Below are 23,180 nucleotides of genomic sequence, written 5' to 3'. Positions count from 1 at the left end.
AAAAAAAAAAAAAAAAAAAATGGAAAAGGGGAACTTTACATAAGGAACTTTTGTTGTTGCCAAAAAAAGGGGTAAAAAACATTGAGCTCATATATGCACAGGTGCATATGTACAAATATTCCCTTCCCGGGCATTTCATTGGATATTCCTGTTAACGTAAATGTTGTAACGTTTATCGTGTGGGGCGGCGTCACCACTTGCCAGTATTTCCTCGATGCTGGAAAAGGACTTGGTCGTTATGGGCACCGATGGAATGGCCACATCTCCGTTTAGGAAGGATAATAACACGTAATTAAATGCATCGGCCACTTTGAAATAATCATAATTTAGATAATTGGTCAGGTTAAAAAAATGGAGGGTTATGCCTTTGTCTTGTAACAATTTACATTCGTGTGGATTTAAATAATCCAAGTGTGCCATGCATATTATATTAGCATTTAACGCACTTACTGTGAAAATGTTTCTCTTTAAAACGCTGATGTCACTGTTGGCGTGTGGGAACACGACGATGGTTTTTACTCCAAGTCCGTTCGTTACGTCTTGCATGTGTTGTTGGACGTTTGTGTCTTGGGTCCGTATGGAAACCCGTTGTTGCATGATCTCACTGGTGATGTGGAATTGTTCCAGCAGGGCCTCTGTTGGGGTTGTCGGTCCACTCGGTTCTTCATTCGCTTCCGCATTCGATTCTCCACCCGCTTTTTCATTCGATTCTCCACTCGCTTTCCCGCTCGGCGTGCTGGACAAAAACACCTCTATGAGGAATTTCCGCCTCATCAGAAGCTTCAAAAATGGGAGCACTTGAAAAATATCCTCCGCAAAAATGGCAACGTACTGCAGCTTGTTTGAGCAACTCAGGGTACTCATGCAAATGTGAGCTTCGTAAAAGGAGCGGAGGGCTGCGCACACTGCATGATCCTTTTTCATGTGACTGCAAGGATACTCAACAATGTCATGGTAAGGCGTTATAATGGTGTCCTTGATAACTCTGCACTTGAGGGTGAATATACCAATAATGTCTTTGCCCAATACTGAGTTCGCTGCGACTATTTCTGTATGTGTGCCCCCCACACGTAATACTTTTCCAATATATACATTTCCGATTAAGTGGCTTAGCTCAGACTGACCTTTGTCCTGGTTGTGCTCGGGGCCTTCCCCCTCTGATGTGTTTATAACTTTACAATTTTTCCGGGATGGCAAAGGGTGGGGGGAGAAATTGGACGAAGAGAAGGAGATGCATTTTACCTGGACGTAAATGTTTAAGCCGTTGAAATGCATGCTTCCAAAAAGGGGGGGGGGCGACAGAGGTCTAAGGAGGAACGGGATGCACAGGTGGGTTGGTGTTCTGATTGGTGATCTTCCCTAACAGCTCACTTCAAGCGCAGAAGGGTTATAAAACAGTTAAATGGGAAAGCCGCTCCAATTGGGGGAAAGCTTCTCCAGGTGGTCCAATTTAGCACAAAATCGTCTTTGTGTGATTATCCCCCCACCCCCTGCCTATTCGCTCGTGCTGGAGAGGGGCGCTGTACGCGATCGTTCACGTTTGACTGATTCGAAATGGTTACAAAAAAAAAAAAAAAAAAAAATACATGCACACGTACATACATGCGTACATAAATGCATACGTACATACATAATTACCTATACGCATGCGCGCAGAGGAACGCAGTGGCTGCCCCTACGAAATGTGCGCGCCGTGTTCTCCCCCTCAATCGCGTTTGATGGGGACATTTTCGTAATTGACGCAGTCGTAATCTCTGAGGATTTTCAGCAGCTTGTTCTTTTCCTCCATGAGTTTGTTTTCTCGCATGTTTATATTTTGTTGTCTGGTGTTCCTAATTTTGTATTGCAGATCTATTAGGAAGGTACCTATGCTTATGGTTAAGGACATGAGAAGTACCATTGGGACACCGCAGGAGAAGAGCTTGTACCTCCTCTCGATGACCTCCAGTCTATACTTGGTTCGTTCGTACTTCTTCATGAAGTAGTTGGTTAGAGCTGTCATTTTATCGCTTGCGCGGTTGGGGTGACCAAAACACCGGTGCGCACATTCGCGTGTAATAATCTTCGCATATGAATTATATACGTGTGTACATTTTTGCACTACAAGGAGCTGGTTTTTCGTCCACCCTCTGTTTGACTCTCTTCCCCGAGTGACCCAGTAGCAAAACGCCCCAAAAGACTACATAACCATCATCATCCTGCGAACAAAATCGCCAGAGACTACTAAAAGGGATCGCGTTGCCCACAGTTCCTACTGATGCCAGGAGATTGTGTGCCCCTATGACTGTTGGAGACTGTCCCTTTTTCTCCCTTCGCCTGGATGTTATAATATATGGACCTATCTTCGTGATGGTCAAATTTTAGTGACGCGGGTTCGAGTGGAGCAAAATTGGGAAGCATATAAGCAAGTCACGCAAAAATTCAAAAAAATATACGGCTATCGTGAAAGTCCATATTAAAAAGGGAAAAAAAAAAAAAAAAAAAGCGTACACAAATTAACCAACCGGAGTAGGTATATATATATTTTTTTTTTTTTTTTACAAAGGTGCGTAGTGCCCGCGGCGCCAACTGCAAACTAGCAATTTCAAGAGGTGAAATTTCCTGACCGGTTCTGTTCACGCACAATTAGTTACCGATCTGAGCATGCGGAAAAGGGATTAAAAAAAAAAAACAAAAAAAGGGGCGGGGAAATTTTCCCAAGTGGAGAAGCACACCACACCCCATGCGCTCTTTCGTCTCTATGTTCTTAACGCCGATATGATAACTTTTTCGTTGCATACACATTTTTTGTTGTCCCAAATTGTGCACATTTTTTTTTTTTTTTTTTTTTTCTTTTACATTTAAGTGTACACCCCCAAGATTTTTTTTCCAAGTGGCAAAATAGGTCCTTGCTCTCCTTAACTTGCCCATTAAGCCCTTGACTGGTTACCTATTTGAGAATACATTTTTTTTTTTTTTTCACCTTTTTTTATTTTTTCTTTTTCGCGCTGGTTTTAATTTTTGGGTGGCTTCACCAAACTGGTGTGTCTGTTTGGAGGGATTGCCTTGCGCAAGAACTGGTGGTTATTGTTTTTTTTTTTTGCTGGCCGCAGCCGTTCTCCCCCCCCCCCCCCCAGTGTGGAGACAGCATGATCAAGTGCAAACGTGAGCAAGCGTGAACTACAAGTGGATGTGAAAACCCGGCAAAAATGGCGCTGTTCACCTTTATCACCTTTCTCTTTTTCCTCTTTGTGTCTTCTCCCCACTTGTGCTACTCCTTTAAGAGCAACCAGGGGCACGAACAGACGCTGGTAAATTGGGACCCCACACATATGCACAGCTCTGACAAAAAATTCATAGAAAATCAACTGTGGAAAAAAAATAGGCTCTACTATGTGTCCTCCAGTAAGACAGCAAGTGGACTTTCGAGCGGGTCAACCCCCACAGAACTGGGCCCATGTGCATGTATATACCCCCTTAATCACCTCGATAGGGTACATCCCCATAATGTGCACCCCCCCCAAACGAACACACTCTCCGATGCAACCTTGTTAGGTAAGAACCTGTTCAGAAACAGCTTCCAGAAGAATCAGGTGCCTAGGGTAAAGATGGCCCTTTCGCTATTTAAGGGTAAGTTTTTTTTTTTTTTTTTTTTTTTACCGCCTTTTGTTCATTCATCTCCCGAGTTAGCTCACGCAACGGCAACTGCAATGGCAAAATGCAACTCCGTGTTCTGCCCCCCCCCTTTTTGTAGATATGAACATGTCTAATCTGTTCCCCGGCTTCAAAACAATTTTTAACAAAAAGTAGGTCTCTACCATCGCGCGGGGAAAGTCGTCCCTTCTTGTATGAGCTCCCGTTTTTTCGTGTTCTTCTCCCTGTTTGCGTCGTCCCGAATGGTCCCGCACACCATCTCACACTTTTACCCCTCCCCGTACAGGTTCCTGTTTGAGCCCTTGTTCAACTCGCAGAAGGACATCATCATGCGAAACATGAAGAAGATCCAGTTGACACAAAAGTAGGCTTCCATGGGAGAAAACCCCGTTCCTCTCGTTCTTCTGCCTACTTGTCTGTTTTCACCTCACCACGTTTCCCCTCCCCCCTTTTCCACCCCCCGCCGCAGAGGAAACGTGGTGAAGAACCTCGTGATTTTCGGGGCCTCCTGCTTCATGATTTATTCTGTGTCCAAGCTGCTCCTAATGCTCAGGCGGTTCTTCCAAAACCAATACAAAATGGTACTGCTTTGATGGAGCTCATATCCGAGCTGCATAGAGCGTTGAAAAATGAGGAGGTCTTCATTTATTTACATAATTTCACCCGGTTTCACCCCCTTTTTCCATTTCGACCCCTACACAGATAAGTGAACAAGAAATAAAAATGCTAGGAAAGTACGAAAACCCACACATTGAGTTTAAGGACTAAGTACCACTACCTTTGCTTTCTTTCACAGAAATCGCTTTTTTCTTTTTTTTTTTTAAGTCAATTTTGTCCACCTTGTTTTTTGTGCCATTTGGGGTCACATTCTCCCTCCTCTTTTGCGCCATTTTGCGGCATTTTTTTTTGACCCATTCGTCATAAAATAAGTCACGCGGCGCATTTGGTTGAAGCCCCCCCTTTTTTTTTTTTTTTTTCTCAACCCTTGACAATTTCTTGGGGGAGCATTAATCTGAGCATTGTGTGTTATCCCCCTTTTGCTAACTCCCTCCCGTTTTACGCTTTGTGCGCACCATTTTATTATTTTTTTTCTTATTTCGTTTATTTTTTTTTTTTATTTTTTTGTTTTTGAGGGAAAGAAAAACATAGCACGCGTAACGTTACACCGCAAGGTGATCCATTTTGCTCGTTTTTAAAATGCACAGGCGTCTGGTCTTGTCGCACGGATGGGGGACAGACAAATGTATGTACACGGATTTTTGCCTGCATGTGGAAGGTGGTTTGGTTGGGGACGGCGGCCACAACTTGGCCCCCGCAAAGTAAATCGCAACACGGAGCTCTCAATGGTCATCTCTCGATTGCAATTCTCTCTCAGTTTGTGTCACTTTTCCCAAGTTGTAGCTCCCAGTTCACCCCCTTTTTGTCTGCGCGTCTTTTTTTCAATTTGTTCGTAACCCCCTTTTGTCTGAGCGTCTTTTTTCAATTTGTTCGTAACCCCTTTTTGTCTACGCGTCTTTTTTCAAATTGTTCACCACCTCTCTTTTGTCGCTCAAAGAAAGCGGTAAAAATTTTCCTATTCATGACCCCGCTAAGTAAAAGCTCTGCACAGCCCCCCCCTTGTTGAATGAACAGGAGGACCTTTCGCTCAAGGAGCAACATCGCGAAGAGAGTAAAGGCAGCAACGAGCTATAATCCGTCACATGCGTTAAATTTGCAAACGGGTTAGAACTTCTCCTTACCTCTGACGCGTGAAGGACCTATCTGTTTTTCCTCCCCCCCCCTTGAGTACCCACTTACCAAACATGTGCAAAAAAGCCACGATAGGCGCCAACACGCTGGACGTAGCCGAGATGAAGGCCAAAATTCGGAGCTCCAAACTGCACGTGCTAACCTTCGCAACCCATGAGCAAGGGTACTTCAAAACGTTGAAGGAAAGTTGCTCCCGTTTGAACATAGAACTGACTGTTCTAGGCATGGGCAAAAAATGGGAAGGGTTCATAACAAAATTGGTAAAAGTAAAGGAATACATAAAATCGTGCAACGACAACGACATCGTCCTTTTTGTGGACGGGTTCGATACATTTTTCGTTCAGCCAGCTAATGTAATTGTGGAAAGGTACATAATGAATTACGATAATTTATTTGTATGCACAAGCGAAAGCACCTATTCGAATAGCTTCTTCCTTCTACGGATTATTGAAAATATGCATTTAATTTTTCACAACAGCATTTTTAAAAATAATGACAACACTGAATGGGATTCCATGAGGATTCGAGACAAATATAAAGGCTTCACTTATTTTTATAAAAATTTAAATTTATTAAATTCCGGCGGTTGGATAAGTAATGTCTTCTTAGCCAAAAAAATTTTGCAATACATCCCATCCTTTATTGAGAACGATCAGATTTTCCTCACCAACTTGTACTTAGACTGCAACTATTTGATGAAGCTGCAGAAGGATAGCCCTACACACGGAGAGAAAAACGCACTTCATAGTTGCATCCCTCAGGAGAATGCGAAATATTACAACAGAATTATCGTTGACAATCACAACATTATTTTTCATTTGTTTCGAAGCAAAGGGAACGTGGCTCTGATGAGCTACCAGGACTCTGTGCAGTTTTTTCCTTTTCGCCCGTTGCTCAGCGTGTACTACCAGAACAAGCAAGGAAACGCGGAGGCCAAAAAAAATATAAAAATTGGACAAGCTAGCCAAACGGAGGAAAAAAATATAAAAATTGGACCGGCTAGCCAAAAGGAGGGAAAAAATAAAAAAAATGGCCAAGCTAGCCAAACGGAAGAAAAAAATAAAAAAAATGGCCAAGCTAGCCAAACGGAGGAAAAAAAAAAAAAAAATTCAGTCTTATCCTCCATAGTGGAATTTTTAAAAAAAAAAAAAAGCCAAGGGAGAGAGTTAACAAAAAACGAAATAGACGCACACCAACGGACAGAGTCCCACACCCTTGGCAGGGGGAATACTCCGAAAGGAACCTCCCCTGGGAAGCATCATACCGATGCACACGCAGTCACATGGATGAAGCAGAAGACCATTCTGGACGAAGTGTACATGGATGAAGGGCAAAGGAAAATCGGTCAGATAGAAAAAACATTCAATTACTCCATAATTGACACGCACACACACACCTCCCCGTGTGTTCTCCACATGCACTGTCTGCGAAATGTGGACGAGATAATTCGCACCATGGGATTGAAAAATATATACTCAGCCAAATGGTACAGCAATATATGGTACCTCTTTTACAGCCTAAAAGGGACGCTGAATTTTAATTATTTTAGCCTCCTCTTCTCAACGGTGGTCGCGTTTGTCTCGCTACTGCTAATTCAGGTGAAGTATCTGCTCGAGTTTATAAAATATATGGACTCATCTTTTGGTATGAACTACATCGGGCAGGATAAGTACATCAACAAGGCGATGTTTCTGCTGAACGACATTGGGTACTCTTGTTTTGTTTCCTTCATATTTGCCATTTTGTTTTGGGCCTTTTACATTTTCAACAAGGCCATGGGATAAGGGGTGCAGCGCAAAAAAAAAAAAAAAAAGGATACCATTCGGCTGATCACCCCGTAGTAACTTCATGGGGGTGGTTAGCAATTCTTTTTTGTGTGTGTGCAATTAGAGGTGATCATATATAGGCTACGCCAATTTGTAGATCCCCACACACACAACGACATACCCCCTCTGCTATATCTCGATGTTGATGGTCTCGAAGCGTGCGCTTCCCTCCTGCTCGGCACCCTTAACGTAGGTGTTTACATTGTCGAGGAGAAGCTCCCAATCGGCGCTCCTCTTCACACGTACCATCTTGAAGATGTCCTTGATGAGCAGCCACTGGTAGGCCGTTATTTCGCTTTTTTTTTTCTCCACGACGGTGTACAAATTGTCCATGTAGTGATCAACGCGATCCTTGTGAAGTTCGTTCAAGGACGCAAGGGAGTAGAACAAATGAATGAGCGAACTGATGGATGTGCATGGCTGATTTTTTTTGTTTTGTTTTATTTTTTTTTCTATATTTTCATCATTATCATGATGATAGTTGTCCTCCGCCTCGTTAACAAATGAGGAAAACTCTTTATCCGAAACTGAGTCCCCCAGCAAAGTTGCTTTCTCAGCATGGTTGGTGGTTTGTTCCAAAATGAGTTCATTCAGTTTTTGTACATGCTCGTGTTTCTTTTCCGTTTGGTAATTGAAAACGAATGTATCGATTTTGTCTTCCTCCTGTTTTTCCCCACCTCCGCTTTGTCCTGTGTTCCCATTTTCGTGTTCCTCCAAATGGGCAAGAAATGTGTGCGCGTCGAAATGGGATAGTTTTTCCTTCACGAATTGAGTCACTTTGGTTAAATAGTGTTGATAGACTTTTCCAAAATTGGCTTCCTTCAAGGTAATCTCTTCATTGGAGATCACAAATTGTGCGATCCTTTGGTCACGAGAGGTGAATGCGGACAGTTCGCTCTTGGAACAGTCTGTCATTTGGGTTTTTTCCTCCCCTTCTTTATTCATCCCTACTTGGTTTTTCCCCCCAGGGTGGCTCATCGATAAGGTGTAGAAGAGATAATCGCAAATGTGGTCGGCGCTGATATGGGCAAGATTGTTGGAGAATAAAAGGGCATACTTGAGCATAATGCTTTGGTCGAAAATTTTCATTTCTGAGAGGTTTTTCATTACGTAGTTCAAGTTGGTGCAGTCTATGGGGGTGGTCACTCGTTCAGGCATGGTCACTCGTTCCGGGGCGCTGCTTCCCCGCGGGGCTCGCGCCTCAAGGACGCGCGCGAGAATTCCCCTGAGGGCGCGAAACAAGTAGTTCAGCAAAATTTTGTCGTACACATTGCTATTGTTCATGGAGAGTAGAATCATGTTGAGGTCTATGAGGTTGAATTCTCTGTAGTCCCTCTGGATGATATGCTTACGCACCTTTACAAAGCACTTACTACTTTTGAGTAAATTTAATTTGAACAAGGAGTAAAAAAGGAAGGAAATTTCTTGGTTGGTCAACTTAGAGATATACTTGAATAAAAAATTCAAAACGTATTTGAGGTAGTACACATATTTGTGTCTGTTATAATTAAAAAACATTAACAATTGCATGGCTTGCTTTACATTTAAATGTTGAAAGGACTTGTCTTTGAAGTTCACGTCCACGTGGTAGTACTCGTTTTTATTTAGACACCAAAGGAACAAACTCATGTTTCGAAGGTTCATGTTGGAGGAGTGGAAGAGTAACTTATCCTTTACGACCGCAAGAGTGGAGTTATTTCTCTTCAGTTTTGTCATTCCGTAGAGTATATTCATAAGATTTTGTACTGAAAATTTATTTATATTTTTTTTAATTTCTTCATCGATTAAATTAAAAAAGGGGTCCCCATTTTTGTATTCAACTAACCCAAGGGAATAATAGATGTTCGAAATGTCGTGGCAAGACATCACAGTGGTGTACTTGTCCAAAAAGTACACAATTTTTTTGTAAATTTTTTTACAAATTTGTATGTTGCTATGGGAACATTTTGCTAGACTCCATAGAATTGCACACAAACTTTTGGTGTTCATTTTTTTCAGGGTTTCGTAGGTGAGATACTTCACAAGGTGATTTAAAATTCCTTCAAAGGTGGACCTATACCTTTCCTCCTTGTGTATCTTTAACTTTACTAGGATCCATAAGAGCCATGTTTTATCCACCACTCTATATATTTCCTTTTTCTGCAAAAATTTCAACACATCTGTTAATATGATTTCAAAGGTGTTGCTGTAAATAACATTTTTGAGGAACGCACTTGGCCCATTTTCGCTTTCTTTTTCAAAGTTGTATATTTTCACCAGCTGCTTTAGGATGTAGAAACACACCACTATGTTTGCCAGATGTCTCTTTTCCTTGTATAGGTTTAGGAGATCTTCGTACATGTAATTCTTTTCTATTTGCTTCACCACTGTGTGGCAGAAGGCGCTTCTCCGCGGCCGTTTTTTTCTTCCCTCGATGAGGCTCTGTTGGAGGGTGATAAGGTCTGGCCGCGGGGTCGCCTCGATATAGGAAGCGTTTGCCTCTTCACTGCTCACGTCCGTTACCTCTTTGCCCTCCAATGTGTTCTCCTCTTCTGTGCTCACGTCCGTTACTTCTTCCCCCTCCAATGTGTTCTCCTCCTCGCTGCTCACGTCCGTTACATCTTCCCCCTCCAATGTGTTCTCCTCCTCGCTGCTCACGTCCGTTACATCTTCCCCCTCCAATGCGTTCTCCTCTTCGCTGTTCAACTCCATTAGCTCTTCCCCTTCGATGCCTAACTCGCTGAACCGCTCCTTCATCTCCTGCAGGTCCCCATCCACGGGCCGCGCCTTCTGGTCATAAAAATTTTCATACCTGTGGAACAGTAAATCTTTCACCCTTTCAACTTGGAGGTCCTTCACGTTAAACCAGTAGCTCTTTCCGAATTTGTTTAGAATGTTCTTGGGATACTTGGCCGCCTCGTCTCTGTTGATTACCACTAGGAGCTCGTACTCGTCTTTGTCCGTCTTCTTAATGTCGAGGATGACCCCCCTGCAGTGTTTGAAGGCCCCGCTCATGACGGTTACATGTCCCCCCACCAGCGTCCCGATGTCCCTGATGGTGAAGGCGCGTGGTTCGGCCTGCTCACTGCTATTCTTGTCTCTCATCACACCATTTTGCGCTTTAAGTCGGCCATCCATGCAAATACCCCCTCTTTCAAGGTTTAATTTGGCGCCGCGCCTTCGCCGACCGGTCCGCTGACCCTTCGAACTCCCCACTGACCCCCCACTGCTCCAGAGAAACGAAAGCCTCCCCTTATGAGCAGCTAATTCACTCTCATGGTGAGCATGCAATGGCGAGATGCAATTCAGATGGTTCGTGCCTTTGGTCCACTTCTTTGCAAAAAACGAGTTAGCTATGAGTGTGAGAAATAAAGCTAAGGCGGACCTTTTAAGGGAAAAAACAATCATGTCACACGGGAGAGGGATGCGTAGGGCTGTTCCTCGCTGGATGGGCTGTTAGATCTGGTACAAGCGGGTGCGGTGTGCTGAATGTAGAGGTACTCGTTTTGCTTTTCATCATTGTGATTGGCCTCCTTTGCATTGCATTGCGTTGTGTTGCCTAATATTGTATTTATTTTTTTATTTATTATTATTTTTTTTTTTTTCTTCCACTTGAACCCGTTGCCTTGGGTGCATTCTTTTTATTCCCCCGAATTTGTGGGGGTGGTGCACCTATCACCACCACCCCGGTGCGTACCGCGGCTCGCCTGTGTAAGTGTGTGCCATTTGTTCGCCCCCTCCCCTCTTTTCTGGAAATTGTTTTTCCCTCCGTTGGGCACGACGTCGTGGGTGAAGTAAAGTTGGAAGAGAAATTCAAAAAAGGGGATTCCAGCGGGAGCGAAGTGGAGAACGTAAGGAGGAAATGTCGAGGACGGGTCCCAAAGTTAAGAGGCATGAAACAAATGCACACCCCTCCCCGTACAGGCCACTTCATCCGTGAACAGTGGGTAGGCACGGGGTGCATATGCACACACACACACACACACCGCTCCACCGTCATTGGACACGGACGCGCAAAATACTGAGGTAGGAATAAAACAAATCGTTAGACATGTCAACGATTTTCTCAATCTCTGAAATGCGATCCCTGGACTTTACAAATAAGTGTTTCTTTTTTTCCTCGATGAGGAAGCTACCTGCCTTGTTGTAGCTGCTGGAGATGAAGTCCTCCAGGTTGTTCAGAATGTTTGAGCGGCTCCCTTTGTATGCGTAGTACTCGTTTATTTCGTCTTCGCTGCGGGGTGGTGGCGGGGTGGCAGATACGCATGGTGAGGACGCGCCGCACGGGCGGACAACTATGCAGGTGGACAACCCTTTGCAGGGGCACCGCCTACCTGAGGGTGACGGAGGGATGCTCGTTGTTCTTCACCTCGGCAAAAAAGTTAATAATTCTGGAGTTAAAATTTTCCTCCAGTTCCTCCAACTTACGGAAGTAATCTGAAATATGATCATTTATAAGTTTTATCATTTTCGAGACCTCCCTTTTGAAGCATTCGAGAAAATTATTAATGGAAACCATGTTGGCTAATTCGTCGTTTATTAACTTGTCCCTGAAGAGAAAATTCTCCTCCATATTTTTTTGTATGTACTTTTTTATAATTTTGTATTTTTCTCCCTCAAGGAGGAGGGCGTTACTCTCATTTGCCTCCGTCCGCTCGGGGTTGTCAGACGCGGGTTCGGAGTTTCCCACCCCGTGCGTCTCATCCTCCTGTGCGTGATCTGCTTTGGTGCAATCCGCTTGGGGGAGCTCCTCATCATTGTCTCGCTTGAAACGAAAATCTGCGCAGACGTTTTGAACTTTTCTCGTAATCGCCTCGTTAAGCATTTGGTGGTCACTTGGCTGGGTCCTTTTTTTATAAGTATCTGGGCATTTCCTGAGTTCCACGGGAGGGGGGTCTGCAGTGCGGGAAGCGGGAGCGTCACTCGAAGGAGAGTCAGCGTTTGCTCGTGTGTAGTACGCGCATGCCCTCACTCATACACGTGTATTGGAACGCTCGGCAAGACGCACCCTTTTCGCAACCCAGGAAGGTGAGCAGGGAACGCACCACCCGCTTGGACCTCTTCCGCAGCTGGTTGAATGCCGCGATGTTGTTCTTCATGTACTGTGCGGTGAAGCTCTCCACGTCGCTTTCGAAAGTGCTAGAGCATTTGTTCCGCTCTTCGTTCAACTGGAGGATTTTGTCTCTGCGGTTAAGAAGCGGTGTAGTTAAGGCGCGGTGTGGTGGTATATATATATATACCGCTTCATCAGTGTAGCATATGCGTAATAACTTAGTGCGTTTGGACTTACATAAGGGTGGAACTCATCAGGCGGACGTCGCGCAGAAAGTCCTCCTTAACCTTGGAGTAGTAATCAATTTTGAGAAAAACAGAAGGCTCTTTTTTTTGGTCAAAAAGGGCCTGGTCCAGCGTGGTGATGTTAGACAAGTACGCTTCGCCGATTTTCTTTTCGTAATTTTCATAATGATTGGAGTCCCTCTCCTGTTGGGGGGAGCTTTCCATAGAGGGATTTTCCCCACCTTGATACCCCTTGGGCAAATGAGAAGGAAATCCTCTTCTACTTCTACTCTTCTCCGTCAACAAGACGTTGTTAAAACATTTCAGAGTGGACAAAGTAGAACCCACTTGGATAAAGAGGTTCTTCTCCTCTAAGCATATTGGATTATCCATCAAGTTGAGAAATTTTAATTTTCTTAAAACCCTAAGGTAAGTTATATTTTCCATATGCTTTATTTTATTTTTACTTAAAATTAAAATTTTTAATTCTGCGTTATTTTCTAAGTTTTCTATTTTTTCGATTTGATTATTGTGGAGGTTTAGTTCATACAATTTTTGCAAGTGGCTGATGTTTTTTATTTCTTTTATTTTGTTGTTGGAGAGACTTAAAATTTTGAGATTCGAGAGTCCTTGCAGGTTTTCCATTTCCTCGATGAGGTTGTTGTCTAGGCGCAGTTCCTCCAGGCCTGCACAGGGCGTGTACGGGTCAACGTATCGGTGTGTAGGGGTCAGCGTGTGCGGAGAAACAGCATCAACGCCGCAGTGATTGGTGGGGCACTTTCGAAGCCCCTCTTAACAACGCTCCGCGCATACTGCTAAAAAGGTCGATGTTCTGTATGAGGAGAATCTTCCTGTTTTCGAGGGACAACACCTTGGCATGATTAAACTGCTCAGTGAGGTTCTTCCTTCCCCCAGGGGTCCCCCCACTTTTGCTTATTTCTTCTATTAGCATTTTCTCATTTATTACATTTGTTCCTATTCTCCTATAATCCCTCTGGGGGATTATATCGTTGAAAAGGGCATCCTCCTCATGTTGCCTCTTTTCACCATCATGGGGGTCATTCGTGTTTGTCTTTTCCACCTCGTCGTCCTGTTCGTCTCCTCCCATTTCGTTTGCACAAAGTATAAGATACAAATTTTGTTTGCTCTTTTACAGATTAATAGAGATGCAGTGATATGGAGTTTTTTTTTTTTTTCTCTCTCTTTTTTTTTTTTTAATTATCCCCATCAGAAAGTGGATTTTAAAAAAAAAATGGCCGGGGGAAAGTTGAAGAAATTCCTCTTTTTTTTTTTTTTTTTTACTCCGTAATGCCGTTTGGAGAAAAAAAAAAAAAAAAAAAAAAATACACGCAAGTGCGGGGAATTTTCACATAAAGGTGTGCCAAGACAACGCGGATGGGGAAGAATGCAAAGGGGTGAAAAAAAAAAAAAACAATCCCTTGCGAATTCCTAATGTGAAGAGATTTACCCCTTTGAACAGCGCCCCCCCCTTTGCGGAGTCTACATAGGCATAAGCGCAAGTTGAGGTTTCCCTTGGGGCTTGGCAATATTGTGGGGGCAGTTTCGTGGGCACACTGCTCTCCTTGCCTTGAGTTGCCTCTCTTCACCTAGGCGTGTCCGAGTAAGGCACATGATTTCTCTGATTACGCGCAGGTTGTTAGAAAAAAGAAGGAAGGAGAACAACCTCGGGGTGAACAAAAAATCCCTGGTCTACGTTTTCAATTCCAGCGCTTACCCATTTTGGAGGCCCTGCTAAATGTTCACATCCCATTTAGGATCTCATCGCTACCCAACAGGGGGTGGCTAACACAAACGAGAGGCGTGGAGCTATAAATGGAAAGATGCTCCCATGGTGGAGGTGTCTTTGTACAAATGGCCCCTATGTGAATTTGTTATGGTGGGTACGTAGGTACCCGTGTGTGCTGCTCCCGCCAGGCAGCATCCGCCGATTTGGTGACCCACTTGGCGAAGAGGCCGCAAATGGAGGAAATAAAGTTAAGAGGAGTTCAGTTGGGCTTCATCTGCGTCGCTACCACCTTTGTGATTACCTTTGTCTTTGCCTCCATTTTTATGTTTCTTTTCTTGTATTTTATTTTATTTTGTTTTACTTTTTCTTTTTTTTTTTTTTTTGTCCCCCAGCGCGCATGCAGCAAGTCAAATTCACATGCAAAAAAAAGAATAACTGCAGACGCATCCTATGTTCTACTAAATGAAAAAAAAAAAAAAAAAGACCTTACAATGTTTTGTTGAAATGATGAAATATTTGACATATGTGGAGTTCCTTTTCCGTTTTTCTCATGCATGAAGTCCCTGCTGAGCAATGGTTTAGGTGGAGATGGTGTACCCCCCGGGGGGTTGCGTGTGTGCCGTACATGCAGGGGGCGCCCTGCTTATTCGTTGGTGGTGTGGCGAGCATGCATAAAAAAGGGGGGACTCCTTTGTCAGTTGTTGCAATCCGTTATCCCATACATATGCATAAATAAACACATGGGTAAATAAACATGTGCTTAAATAAACACATGTTTTTACTTACTGTCGCTCAGTTACACATTGATCGTTGAGACAATCCGTTGTGGTGCTCAAACAAACTCATGAAATAGACGAGAGGCGCGCAGCTCTGCTTATTTGTCTTGAAACCCTGGTCACATTTTTTACGCGTTTTTCAGATATGGATATGGGGGTATGGCTGTAAGTGCGTGTTTGGTATGAACGAAATTTGTGTGTACATGTCGGCATGAGTACCTGCAAGGCTCTTTTGTCTTTGTTCTTCTTTGTGGAAAAAAAAAAAAATATGAGGCCGATTTTTGTGCTGCCCCTGCTTCTGCTGCTGCTACGTTTGTGCCAAGCATTCAACTGGAAGAATCTCCAAGGTGTGCACTTGACAATGCGGGAGTGTACCCTGTCCTTGATTAGTCTGATGGAGGAAGCGGAAAGGATTCGATTGGATGAAAGGAAGGAGGACAGGATGGGTCAAATTGTGGAAGGAATAAAGAAGGCAAGGCAGGTGTTGCATGAATTGTACTTTTCGATTCGTCACTTGTTTTCTTCATTAGGGTTAACGTTTAGGAAGGAGTTGTATCTGTTTGGTGTGGCGGAGGGAATCATGGGTGGAGAGACGACTGGACAAGGGGAAAAAAAACAGGAGGAAAAAAACACAAGCAGAAAGCACTTCACCGATGAGAAGCATCTACAAGGTGTAAAAACGGAGAGAGATTTGAAGAACCTCCTTAGCGAAATGATCAATTATTACAAAACAAATTTCATTCAGAGTAAACCATCCACAAGTTGCTCCTACATTAATCACAAAAACTCCTTGCGCAAGCAAATTGAAATTGTAAGATACACCCACAGCTACATAGCAACACAGCTATATTATCGAGATTACTCGAAATACTTTCAACGTTTCCTGGGAAGCCAAAAGGACATGAGTAACGTCCTGTTTAATCCTTCTTTGGACATGAAGGAGGAGGTCTACTCGGGTTTTTACGCCACCCACGGTGGGTTAATAGTGGATGAGCCTCCAGACGGCTCCACGGGTGAACGGAAAAGCGACTCAACGGATGCGCAGAAACACTGCATGGATGACTACAAAAGCATTTCTGGAGAAAAATGCACCGAGCAGTTTTCCCAAAGTGTAAAAACTCTGCTGCACAATTTTGAGGCGTCGCTGGAAAGCTACATTCACAGCTCCGTCGTGGAAATGAGAAAACAAATGATACAGGTGGAAGAGCAACAGGAGGGACAAAACTACTGCAGAGATTTGGTGAAAGAAATGAAGGACAAGAGTTACGATAGATTGTCGATGGAAGAAATTGATCGATTTGAACAATTGGCAAAAAATTACCTGCACAAGGATTTGGACACGTTAGTGGAAAGGGAAAAGAAAAAAATGTATCGAAGGAGAAACTTCTTCGAGAAGTATTTTTTTTTCATTATTGAGAGGATGCTGCAGGTTCGGCGTAGCGTGGAGGCGTCGTTGGAGGGGCTCTCGAGGCAGCTGGGGGGGAGCGCACTCCCGTCCTTTCGGAGGAGAGGCCAGAGCCACGTGGAGCTCACCGGGGGGGCGGAAATCAAGCACATCTTTCAACTGCTCGATGAGTACATAAGCATGTACTCCTTTGTATATGAGCACCTAAAGGACTACCACAAAAATGTGAGGGACATTTTCTCACTGGATTACATTCGAGAAAACTCCAAAGACAACAGAGTCTACATAGCAGAAAGAATTGCACAGCAAATGGATGCACTAAACGGTTCCTTCCTCAAGTACAAAAATGTGAAAAATAGATATGAGCAGTATGTGGAGAAGGGCATACGGAAGAGGAACTTGATGAGCAATCTTAAAAAAGGAGAATCAGTCGCAGGGAATGGCAACAACGTTTCAGGACAGGAACACTTCTCTTTACACAACTTGAGAAAAAAGGACTTTCCAGAATTGTGGGCATATACTTGGAACAGAAAAAACAGCCACTCATTTTTAAGTGAAGAAGACAAAGTGAAGAAAGACAAACTAAACGGGGAGCTGATCGAACGAGAAGACGAATACTTAAAAAGGCTGAAAAAGGTCGTGATGCTTCTAACTCGATACAAAAAATTGAAAAACAAAAAAATAAAAATAAAGCACATTTTAAATATAGGCAAAGTAGAAATGCACCCCATTTTATTTAATATCAAATTGAGGAAAGATCAAATGGTAGGATTTTACAAAAGCATTCTTCGCTTTGGAAAAATAATTGTGGTAAAAAGGATTGTACTTATATTGAAAATGAAGATAAGCTTTTTGCGTAAAATGACTCCATCGGCTTTTCTCCTGAGCAATCGTTTTTTGCTTCTCCTGTATGAGAATCACCTGGAACATTTGCAAAGTAGCTACCAGATCGATGTGAACAAAGACTTTTGTCACGATTTGACTCTTGAGAATTTAGATGGTGTGATGAAGCAGGGGGACCTTTCTCACCTTCTCCTCAAGTACATGATTTACATGTTCGGCCTCAACTCGTCGTTTATGAGTGCGCGTCTTGGGATAGACATTGGCCCCGGTGTGGGTAGCGATTACATTGGGGAGAGTAACGCGTTTAATGGGGACGGAGACTTTGGTGAGGATGAACCCAGTTGGGGGGCACATAACCTAAGCATGGTGTATGAGCTGGCCACAAACTTCACCAAAACGCCGTTCCACGTAGCTGATTTTGTCCACGCTGCAGATTTGTTTCGATCGAGCAAGGAATCTCCAAACGGGGAGAGCAATACACACGATGAGCAAGTAAAACGCTCCTTCAATCAAATTCACTCCTACTTTTCTAGCATATTCAAGAATGATGAAATTTCAGGGTATATTTTAAAAAAGTTTGAAAATTGGGAAGAGCACAGCTCCTCCTCTGGTTGTCATCATGGACACTCCTGTTCCATAGACAATCCCGTATACTCCAAGGATGTGATAAAGAAGTCTATTTTTTACAACCTAAAAGATATGGGAGATGAATTCAATATGATAAACAAAGCGACTGTATCTTCTGTTAAATCGTGTGCGTCTTCCATATACTCTTACGCCTCTTCTTCCTCTTCTACTCCCCTGAAATTTCCATTCCATCTACTAAACAATGCACTAATGACGAATTCACTCTTGGAGGCTTACAAATACATGCTATACAAAACGCAGCAGAGCCAAGTTTTCAAATTGTACTCCAGATCCAAGGGTACGAATATGAGTCTCCTGGAGAGTATTTTTCTTCAGCTGATTTTGAATTTTGGGATGACACCCTACAACAAGTTGAAAAGCACCATGGTGAAGTCCTTTTGCACGAAGCAGGGTAGGGTAGAGGAGGATGGGACTTTGAGTAAGGCTCATACGGGACCACTCCAATACAGGAAAAGAAAAAGGAACCTCGAGTACATTCCACACATTCGTTATGTATCTCACCGCGATCAGATGCAACCTGGATTGGCCATTTCCTGCTATGTGATGAAGGAAAACGATGAAAATGATCCACATAACAAGACACCTACTAAATGGTGGAATAGCAAAAGAGGAAACAGTTATTCCTCTTCGAATAATAATAATCGAATTCACCAGATGCATCACTTAGTAGGGACCTGTGACTTACTAAATGGAGACAACGAAAAAATTACATCCTTCAAAGTGAAACACATAGAATACATACCTAACGGAATACCATTGTTGACACCAATGACAGAAAAGGAAAACATCATGTCAAATTACCAATTGTATGGTCTTTTTTTTCAAGGCTTGAGAGGGGAGGAGAAAAAGAAGAAGAAGAAGTACTTCCCTGAGGAAAATTCAAATGGGATGACTTCCAAGGAGGATATCTACTGCAGCGAAGAAAAAATTGCCTATTTCTTCATTGGGGAGTCTGTCGTTCATCTTAGTGAAACGTTGGATGTGAAAGTAGAAGAACCACTTATCATCGGACCTATGCTCTCCAGAAATGCAGCTAGCCAAAAGGAAATCCTCTTCGAAAGTGAATCCATGGAACAGTACAACATGATTCTAAATTGGTTGTACAAATCTCAGGAGAAAAAAAATTGGAACCAAGAAAAGGTGAGAAAAATAGAAAGGGATATTTCTGATCTAAGATTGAGAGCCAAATCATACGAAGAAAATATTTCCTACGTGAAGAATAAAATGGACCAGATGAAGCGTCTACCTCAGGGGGAAAGTGATGGTCCAAGTGACCTGCAAAAGGAATATCAAAGGGAAGTCTCAAATGCCTCATGGGAAAAGTACAACTCGTTGATGGATATTTATAAAGACATTGTGGAAATGTTCAGAGAAAGCGAAAGAAATCTAACCAAAGTGAAGAAGGAAAACGAAAGGGAAAGGGAAAGGGAAGGGGGAAAAGAAAAGGAAGAAGCAGAAGAAGAACGCGGACTGGATTATTACGGGTTAAGCAAGTACACCGCTTTTGTGAGAAAATACCAAATGGAGAACCTTAACACATACACCATGTACGAAGAACAAATTATGAAATACTTCCAGAAGCAAAACAGATGCTGTGATGCATACATAAAGGAAATGAAAATACACCTTGAGTTTTTTCCTCAATTTTGTTGCTCCAATGGAGGGGAAACAGATAATAAGAAAATACTCAAGTACATATACATAAGCATCACCGATCTGGTGACCGAGTTTATACGATGCGAACATAACACCAATAGGTTACTCACGGATCTTAAAAAAGTAAAAGACACCTTACACACAATCAACACTCTTAATGCAAACCTACACAAAAAGCAAAGGACCTTCCATCTCAGTACCAAATATTTTTACAGGGAAAAAAAAGAAGGGAAAATTTATTTCTTCACAGATAAAATGGAAAATATAAAGACTTACAAAATTTACAAACAACTTATAGGCAGTGTAGATGAAGATTTGAAGTTCGTCATGCATGTCATGGTGAAAAAAATTGAAGAGAGAAAAAAGCTTCTACAACAAGTGGAACAGAAGCTACCTACCCTGCTGGACATAAAACAGATTCTCAAAGGAGATAAGGACGTGGCGTCCATTAATGTTGAAACGTTATGTGCAAACTTCTCTCATGAAAATATGCTAAACTATGATGAGGTGGAAAATTTGGAGAAAAACTTTAAAAGGAAAATCGCCACGTATAAAAATGTCTTGAATAATATCAGGTACTCCTTTGAGCACAAACCTCATCTCAGCAACGATCGTATGGCTCTGTTTTACAACTTTGTGCAATATGATAGTGAGGAGGATATTGACGCGATGCGGTTTGCGGATTCGTTGTTGGCATATAACGAAAGGGGAATTGAGGTGGCCGAGCGAGGGGAGGACACGAAGAACAACACAGGTGGGGGAGGACCCCTGACGGAGTACCAGAAAATATGGAGGAAGCTGAACGCGCCCAAGGGGGGTGATGGGAAGAACGCCAAGGAAAGACATGACAACAGAAGTGATGATAGGGACCTTTACGACGACTGGGAGGATGAGGATTGGGAAGAGGATGACTGGGGAGAGGAGGAGGACCACTGGGCCGAAGATAGCCTCAAGGCCGCAGCGGACCGTGTGGAAAAGAACTGCAGAAATAGGAATTGCCCACCCAACTCCTTCTGCTTCATTCAAAGGTTTAATGAAGAATGCTTGTGCTTCCTGCACTACAACATGGTGGAGGGGAAGTGCATTTTAAACGAACAGAATTCTTGTGCGGTGAAAAACGGGGGATGCGATTTGAAGGCAAAGTGTGAGTTGAAGAAAAATAGGGTAAATTGCATTTGCCCTATTGGCACGAAGCCCATGCATGAGGGTGTCGTGTGCAGCTTTTCTTTCGCCTCTTCATTTTCGCAGGTGCTCCTTTTGTTCGCCATCTTGGCGTTTGTCATTGCGTAGGAGTGCATGTGTATACTATATGTTTGTAATGTACGTGGGAACAATTATGCACATGACAGTTGTAGCCCTGCTAAACTTAAGGGCAGCCACTTGGACTTGCTATCCTGGCCCTTGCAAAGTGATGGAGGTGGCACAGGATCCACAATGCGTCCTTCTTAGGCACGCTTCCCGTGGGAAATTCTCTCCATCCCTGCTTTTATTCTCCAAAATTTTATTCTTCTGTGCAGAGTTGCGCAACAGCGTGGTTTGTTGCGTTTGATGCATAGCCTGTCGTGTTGCTGCTTTTTTTGTTTTTTTTTTTTTCCCATTTTGCGCGTTTGTTAGCGAAAATTTTTTTTTGTTTGCCCCATTTTGTTTGCTCACCTTTTAACGGCAAAAAAATTTACACACCGCGTGCACATTTTTGCGCAAAAAGTGATCCCTCACACACAGGTGGGCACAAAAGCGATCAACTACTTTTTCGCATTTCGGGCGGCAACTTCATTCAAGGGTAACCACCCTTGGTGCTGTGCGAAAAATTTGCATTTATTTGGAAAACATGGAAAATTGAGAAGTTATCCCAAATGGAAAAGCAGGGGCGGAAAAAACAACATTGCACTATGTAGGACGAGGGAAACGTGTTTACGTGCATTTGGCGAAGTTAAAAAAAGAAAGAAATTTTTTTTTTTTTCGCCTGTGTATGTACAACATAAAAAGGGGTAAAAGGAGTAATAAGGGGGCAAAACATGCGAAACAGCTGAGGCATCCTGCATGTCCAGGCCTTCGTAATATGTAGTGCCTTACTTGGGTATATTTTCATTTCATTTATTTCCTCCCCTTGCCGCTTTCCCCCGTTGTTTCTTTTGTCACGCATAAAATCTATACACGGAAAATGTACGCGCATGTCTGTGTGTGTGTGTACAGGATTGGTACCGTATATATTTAACGACATAAGTGAAATGGAAAAGAACAATTCTCCGCGTTTTCCATGTTTTTTTTTTTTTTTAAATTGTTCGTTATAGCTTTGCATGTCCTGCTCATACATTGCTGCAACGTTGCGGATTCTCCAAGTGGGAAGAAAAAAAAAAAAAAAACAAAAAGGTGCACATGTGCATTTGAAAAAGTGTGAAAGATGCAGGACGCTTTCAAATGCTCGCCGCGTAGTTGCAATAGTGTTGCGTAGTTGGACCGTTGTGCGACGTCTGCAGAGTGCAGGAACGCCGGACGTTCGCGTGGAGAATCAGCATCGGATAATTTGGAAACGTACAGCCGCCCGCTGGCCGCCATGGTGTAACATATCCTCTCGACTGTGACAGTGCACTAATGTGTTGAAAAAATAAAGAAGAGGCGAAGGAGGAGGGGACAGGCAAGGTGATAAAAATGAGGAATAAACAATTGGAAAACTGAGGAATAAACACAGTAGGAAAATGCGAATTAAACAGCAAAAAAAAAAAAAAAGATGATGGCGCAATGGGGCGAGCGAACGATGAAAAGCACACCATATAGTGGAGTAATTCTCCCCTCCCTTAACTGGCTATGGAATAAAAGGGTTCAAGGGGGACAAGAAGTGCATTAAAAAAGCGAAACAAACGGGAACAAACATATTTGCATGTTCAAGTGATGCGCATACAAAACGAACACACGTTGATGCGTGTACAGAATTTTCGCGAAATTTGTGCGTACATTTTTTTGTGTTGTACCGTTACACGTGTTAATTTTCAGGGCAATTTTTCTCCGTCCATTTGGAGTCTTTTTGTGATCATTAATTTTTTTTTAATTTGAAACGAAAGTGTGTAACGCGCGCTCGGTTTAACTTTGTGCAATTCTGTTTTCTGTAAATTATTAACTGTTTCATGTTTCTGTTAACTGTTTACTTTTCAACTGTCAATTGTTCAATTTGTTTTTCCCCGCGCTGCTTCTTTTCACTTTTTTTTTTTTTTTTTTTTTCCCTTTCTTTTATTTCATTGTGTATATTGTGAAATGATGTTTATTTCATCACCAAAAAGAAAAAAAAAAAAAAAAAAAAAAAAAAAAAGTGAACACTTTAAAAAATTTTTTTTTTTTTTTTTTTTTTTTCCCTTTCTTTTATTTCATTGTGTATATTGTGAAATGATGTTTATTTCATCACCAAAAAGAAAAAAAAAAAAAAAAAAAAAGATAAACAAGTGAACACTTTAAAAGATTATTTTTATTTTTTATTTTTTTTCATAGAACACTTGTGCGAAAACAGATTGTGTAAAGAACACACACGTACGTGAATGCATATGTGTGAAGTCGTGTGTACGTGTGTACGCATATGTATGTGTAAAGGCCTGTGCCATCTTACGTATACACGAACACCCGTGTGCCAGGCGTACTTGTGACGTGTACAC

At 42.6% G+C, this 23,180-nt stretch overlaps 6 protein-coding genes across 6 annotated transcripts; 3 read left to right on the top strand and 3 right to left on the bottom strand.

The window, feature by feature from the left end:
- Positions 1–135: 135 nt before the first annotated feature.
- Positions 136–2,002, bottom strand: AK88_04842 (uncharacterized protein; the record flags this gene model as incomplete). Its single annotated transcript, XM_012482446.1, has 2 exons — positions 136–1,242; positions 1,727–2,002. 2 exons carry the CDS (start codon positions 2,000–2,002, stop codon positions 136–138), a joined length of 1,383 nt encoding a protein of 460 aa, XP_012337869.1.
- A 1,186-nt stretch (positions 2,003–3,188) lies between these two features.
- Positions 3,189–4,401, top strand: AK88_04841 (uncharacterized protein; the record flags this gene model as incomplete). The annotated part of the gene is made up of 6 exons (XM_012482445.1): positions 3,189–3,384; positions 3,535–3,609; positions 3,734–3,785; positions 3,920–3,997; positions 4,103–4,214; positions 4,336–4,401. The coding sequence occupies 6 exons, from the start codon at positions 3,189–3,191 to the stop codon at positions 4,399–4,401; spliced, it is 579 nt and encodes a 192-aa protein (XP_012337868.1).
- Positions 4,402–5,435: 1,034 nt separating this feature from the next.
- AK88_04840 (uncharacterized protein) lies at positions 5,436–7,166 on the top strand (the record flags this gene model as incomplete). The annotated part of the gene is made up of 1 exon (XM_012482444.1): positions 5,436–7,166. One exon carries the CDS (start codon positions 5,436–5,438, stop codon positions 7,164–7,166), a length of 1,731 nt encoding a protein of 576 aa, XP_012337867.1.
- A 171-nt stretch (positions 7,167–7,337) lies between these two features.
- Positions 7,338–10,595, bottom strand: AK88_04839 (uncharacterized protein; the record flags this gene model as incomplete). The annotated part of the gene is made up of 1 exon (XM_012482443.1): positions 7,338–10,595. The coding sequence occupies one exon, from the start codon at positions 10,593–10,595 to the stop codon at positions 7,338–7,340; it is 3,258 nt and encodes a 1,085-aa protein (XP_012337866.1).
- Positions 10,596–11,183: 588 nt separating this feature from the next.
- AK88_04838 (uncharacterized protein) lies at positions 11,184–13,572 on the bottom strand (the record flags this gene model as incomplete). The annotated part of the gene is made up of 5 exons (XM_012482442.1): positions 11,184–11,421; positions 11,522–12,083; positions 12,196–12,371; positions 12,478–13,150; positions 13,278–13,572. 5 exons carry the CDS (start codon positions 13,570–13,572, stop codon positions 11,184–11,186), a joined length of 1,944 nt encoding a protein of 647 aa, XP_012337865.1.
- A 1,683-nt stretch (positions 13,573–15,255) lies between these two features.
- On the top strand, positions 15,256–20,829 carry AK88_04837 (uncharacterized protein; the record flags this gene model as incomplete). Its single annotated transcript, XM_012482441.1, has 1 exon — positions 15,256–20,829. One exon carries the CDS (start codon positions 15,256–15,258, stop codon positions 20,827–20,829), a length of 5,574 nt encoding a protein of 1,857 aa, XP_012337864.1.
- Between the last annotated feature and the right edge of the window lie 2,351 nt (positions 20,830–23,180).

Source organism: Plasmodium fragile (assembly GCF_000956335.1).
Source record: "Plasmodium fragile strain nilgiri unplaced genomic scaffold supercont1.78, whole genome shotgun sequence".
NCBI lineage: Eukaryota > Apicomplexa > Aconoidasida > Haemosporida > Plasmodiidae > Plasmodium > Plasmodium fragile.
The sequence above is the reverse complement of the archived record's forward strand: the minus strand, read 5'-3'. Positions and strand labels throughout refer to the sequence as shown.